The 4,358-nt window shown below is 32.2% G+C and overlaps 1 protein-coding gene across 2 annotated transcripts; it reads right to left on the bottom strand.

Annotated features, from left to right (window-relative positions):
- Nucleotides 1–376: 376 nt before the first annotated feature.
- LOC120159302 (vacuolar protein sorting-associated protein 32 homolog 2-like) lies at nucleotides 377–3,581 on the bottom strand. Of its 2 annotated transcripts, XM_039169925.1 has the most exons (7): nucleotides 3,536–3,581; nucleotides 3,294–3,397; nucleotides 2,205–2,304; nucleotides 1,448–1,533; nucleotides 1,267–1,358; nucleotides 953–1,067; nucleotides 377–838 (listed from the first exon to the last, which is right to left on the bottom strand). In XM_039169925.1, the coding sequence occupies exons 2-7, from the start codon at nucleotides 3,363–3,365 to the stop codon at nucleotides 647–649; spliced, it is 657 nt and encodes a 218-aa protein (XP_039025856.1). In that variant the 5' UTR covers nucleotides 3,366–3,397; nucleotides 3,536–3,581; the 3' UTR covers nucleotides 377–646. The 2 variants fall into 2 exon arrangements, with proteins under 2 accessions (XP_039025856.1, XP_039025857.1); XM_039169926.1 differs by lacking the exons at nucleotides 3,294–3,397; nucleotides 3,536–3,581 and adding an exon at nucleotides 2,445–2,480.
- Between the last annotated feature and the right edge of the window lie 777 nt (nucleotides 3,582–4,358).

Below are 4,358 nucleotides of genomic sequence, written 5' to 3'. Positions count from 1 at the left end.
TTAAAATTTAGATCATTTATTATAATACATTTGAAATTTGTTATGCTCTCTTAATAGCTTTCATAAAATATATTAAAAAATAAAATTCGTTACGTAAACTTAATAAAAATTACATGAACTCATCATGAAAGCATAACGAAATTTAATTATTTATTATATTTATGAATACAAGAGCATGACAAGTTCTAAAAACATTGTACCCAAATTCATTTTTCAACATCTATATTTTCCTATATTTTTGCGCTTGGACAAGCCGTTGAAAGGTATATATATTTTTAAATAATCTAGGGTAAAAACATTATAATATCTATTTAGAATTTTCTTAATCAAAAGACAACGCATATACCTCCAGACATTGCTGTCCAAACCTAGAATCTCTAGAAATAACAAAATTTTCTTTTACCACAAAGATCATTCAATTGGTTATTGGTACAGATAAGGGGGATTCATTTAGTTTCATGAAATCTTTATGTGCGTGATCAAACATTAATTAATTGCTCACAAATTCAGAGCTATTCAATATTACATATGTATGACCACTCTCTTTCATGGTTCAATTATGGGTGCAATGGTGAACTACACCACCGGATAATTAGCTATGTTTAAGTAATTCACCCAGAGAGTGAACTAACTTGGATGAATTACCTTAAAGTGCCATCTCAGCCTGCAATGCAGCGAGTTCATCTTCCTCAGCTGTGCGCTTTTGAGTAACGGGTCGAGCCGGTTGCCTGCTAGCGGGTACCTGGACAGGAGCTGCAGGAGCAGTCGTCGTAGGTTGGAGAAGCTGCTCTTCCAACTCGGCACCTTCAAGTTCTTCAAGTTCTGCTTCCAATTCATCCTACATCAAAAGTAAACAACTCATTGTTAGATGCATGTAAATGCCAGACATGACATTTATAAGCATAGATAATAGCAGTAAGAAGAAAAAGAAGAGTGGACCAGAAAGTATAACCTCGTCAAAATCAGCTGCAGCCCCGATTGGATTTGAAAGTGCTTCCTGAATCTGTTTCATATTCTCAGTTTGTTCATTGATTTCATCCATTGTTTTGTCAACGTCATCTATATTCCTGTAAAGAAGGCCATTTTTGGTAAAACAGTGAGAATTAACCATTGTTCAAGCTTCATGAAAATCAAAGAAAAAGCACTGAATTAGATAGCATGAATGCCAAACTATCATGCTTCAATAGTGCAGTAAATAGCGACACAAAGGGCAGGTACTAAGGAAGGCCTATTTAGGCTAACAATAAAAATTTATTGGTTATGTACGTTGCTTTCTGCATCGACTTCATTGCTGCTGCTCCAGTTCTTAATGCATCTACAGTCTCAGTAGTGGCTTTGGCGCCTTCTAACAATATCATCTGTAGAAGTTGATATAGAGTGATCAGTAAAGCACCATAAAAAAATGGTTAAAAGTTAAAACACTAAATTAACAAAACTAAAAGCTTACTTGATCGTGAACACGAAGCTGGAAGTTCCCAAGCTGTTCAATTTGCTGTTCATATAGTTTCTTCCTCTTCAGGCACTGTATAGCCGCTGCACAAGAGTAGCATGATGAATATCAAGAGTCAACAGTATATATCTTGCAATCACAGTGCACGTGGTTTTAACTTTAAATTAAGTCGTCGTTCAGATGATAAAAAGAATGATAGATTTCTAAACTTTTATTCTAGATCATTTCTTGTTAAAACCTCACATGACATGAGCACATAATAAATCAGAAACTCAAGAATAATATCATAGCACTGTAATGTTAGTCTGAATCAGAACATCACTTGATGTTTGACAGTAAGTCTTTCGGAAACCAAAAGAGTCTAAAGATGAAGCTTGCAATGAGGCAATACATTTGGGTGTTATTTTATGTTCTTTATGGGCATCCTCAATCTAATTTGATCTTTGCTCACTTTTGAGAATTAAAATTAACAAAAAATTGAGGTTGAAAAGGGGAAAAGCGACCTGGGGGTCCAACATTGAGTAACCTAGAAGCCATTTCTTGACATTGCAGCAACCAGCAAGAGAGAATTTTACATCATCTAATAATGACATATTTATATACAAGCATTGTGAAGCCAAACAAAATAACTACTATAATTCAGTGTCAAAAGTCAACCAGTTGTATAAAAAAATCAAGTATTTTTTCAGCAAAGAAAAAATGGAAATCAAGGAAAAACATTAACTATTTGCGTGTATATATATTGCAACCATACCTCTCTTATTTCTCCCTTTGGCATATTCCTTGGCCTTTTCAACCTCTGCGGCAGCCTTTTTCATAAGTACACTTTCCTTTTTCTCTAGCATTTCAAGGGTCTAGGTGATGGAGATCATTATAGGGATCAGTTTAATCAAAATATCAAAGAGAAACAATATAAATCAATGATTTGAAATAAATCAATGCAATTTGCAGCACCAAGCAAAATAAAAACTGCCAGAATTAGTCTTATGATTACCATTGTGGAGTTTGAATGCATCTCCAATATACCACCAAAATACTCAAACTTATAAACTTATAAAAATTATCATAGTCCACCATTTCATGAGACGGTTAAGGAACATGCTTACACAATGAATGTCATTCTTTCTTTTAATCCTTAAAACCTTATCTAATGGCATTACTCCATAAACTGTGCTACAAGCATAGGAAGCAAATTCCATTCATTGATCTATATTGGCATCCCGAAAACCATCGAGTCACCAACCAAAGTTAACAAATACCGTCCTGCACAAGTGACCATTTTCCCAAAACATGAACTGATGAACTCTGAAATGACCATCCAGCTCAGTTGGTAGAGCACAAGGTTCTTAACCTTGAGGTCGTGGGATCAAGTCCCACGGAAGGCATTTAATAATTCGGAGGTCTCTTACGAAAGTTGCTCTCAACCTGGTGTTGGGAGTAACCTACTATCTTACCTCCCTTACCCCCATATATATGGGAAAAAGGGACAGCCATTAATATATGAACTGATGAACTCTATTTGATGTATTTTAGCAAGGTAAATTCTTTTCTTATCCCTTTTTAAAGAAAATTTATTCACACTTCAGTTGTTTTTTCAACAATTTACAGCACATGCAAAATGTAATCAAACAATTTAAGAATCCACCAAATGAATTGCCAGCAATTCAATTCTTTCAAGCAAATCCCATAACTCCGAACAAAGTATGACTGAAAAATTTAGTCCACCGACTTCAACAAACGCAAATTACAAACCCCACAATTCATACAAATGATATCAAACCAAAAACAAAAAAGAAAGAAAGAAACTCATTTCCCAATTAAAGGGGGGGGAGAAAGGAAATACCTCATTCAATTTGTCTAACGTGGTTAGAGCGTTAGTTTCCGGCTTGGTTTTCCCGAAAAGTCCTTTAAACATGGTTAATACTCGGCAATTAAACCCCCGATCTTCTGTTTAACAACAATCACCAATACGATCAGATCAAAGAACTGTAAAAAAATTGATAACTCTTTAGCAGCACAAAGAATACGTTGAAAAAAAACAAAAAGAAAAAAAAAACACTGCAAAAGGGGAGAATCCAACTTAACCTGTAGAATTTGAGAAATTAGGGATTTGCTCGGTTTTTTAATATCGGTCCCATTTCCACCGAATGTATTGATTTATACGCTCCAATATTTGATAAGCAATACGCCGTCGTTGCAGGTACATTCATTTGCAGTCGTAGTCAACGTGATTTGCTTGAATATTTCATGCTAACGTATAAATATTGAAAAATACAATGGCAATATTCCATGTTTTGAATTGAAATATATAAATATTGAAAAATACAATGGCAATATTCCATGTTTTGAATTTGGAAATTCAAAACAATCATTTTGGTGATAATAACTTTTTAATCGAGATTTTAGGGCAGAATGTTTGTGGAATTATTTTTTTTTCTAAAATTCTTTTTTAAAATGTAGAAATATTTCAAAGAACTCAATTTTAATTAAAAATTTATATTAAAATATTTAATTATTAATTCAAACTAAAAAAAATTAAAATAAATGAGATTTTTATGTTAGAAAAAAACTCATTCGGAGATAAATTTTCGAAACGAAGTCGTTTTACTGAAATTTAAATAGAGAAGTCAGATTATTATTGATTTTGAAAAGTGTGGTTGGAAAATACTTTTAAATGATACTTTTGAAAAATACATTTAAATTATTTGATATTATTTAGTATTGTTAAAAAATATTTTTTTTCAAATATAAATGATCATTATGTTGTAAGTTAAAAAAATATATAAAATAATTTTTTAACTTTTTAATAATACAATATATAAAATATATCAACTTAAATTTTAATAATATATAAACATATTTTTATTCATAAACTAACAAAAAGTTGATCCAATGGAATAAGACACTA

Source organism: Hibiscus syriacus, unplaced genomic scaffold (assembly GCF_006381635.1).
Source record: "Hibiscus syriacus cultivar Baekdansim isolate YM2019G1 unplaced genomic scaffold, ASM638163v2 tig00111356_pilon, whole genome shotgun sequence".
Taxonomy (NCBI): Eukaryota; Viridiplantae; Streptophyta; class Magnoliopsida; order Malvales; family Malvaceae; genus Hibiscus; species Hibiscus syriacus.
The sequence above is the reverse complement of the archived record's forward strand: the minus strand, read 5'-3'. Positions and strand labels throughout refer to the sequence as shown.

Bases quoted from the DNA above. Each gene is read 5' to 3' on its own strand.
- LOC120159302 (XM_039169925.1), bottom strand. From the start codon at position 3,365: ATGTTTAAAGGACTTTTCGGGAAAACCAAGCCGGAAACTAACGCTCTA. The intron at 1,359-1,447 runs GTAAGCTTTTAG...CAACTTCTACAG, and splicing joins AGCTTCGTGTTCACGATCAA to ATGATATTGTTAGAAGGCGC. The intron at 1,068-1,266 runs GTACATAACCAA...CCTTCTTTACAG, and splicing joins AAGTCGATGCAGAAAGCAAC to GAATATAGATGACGTTGACA.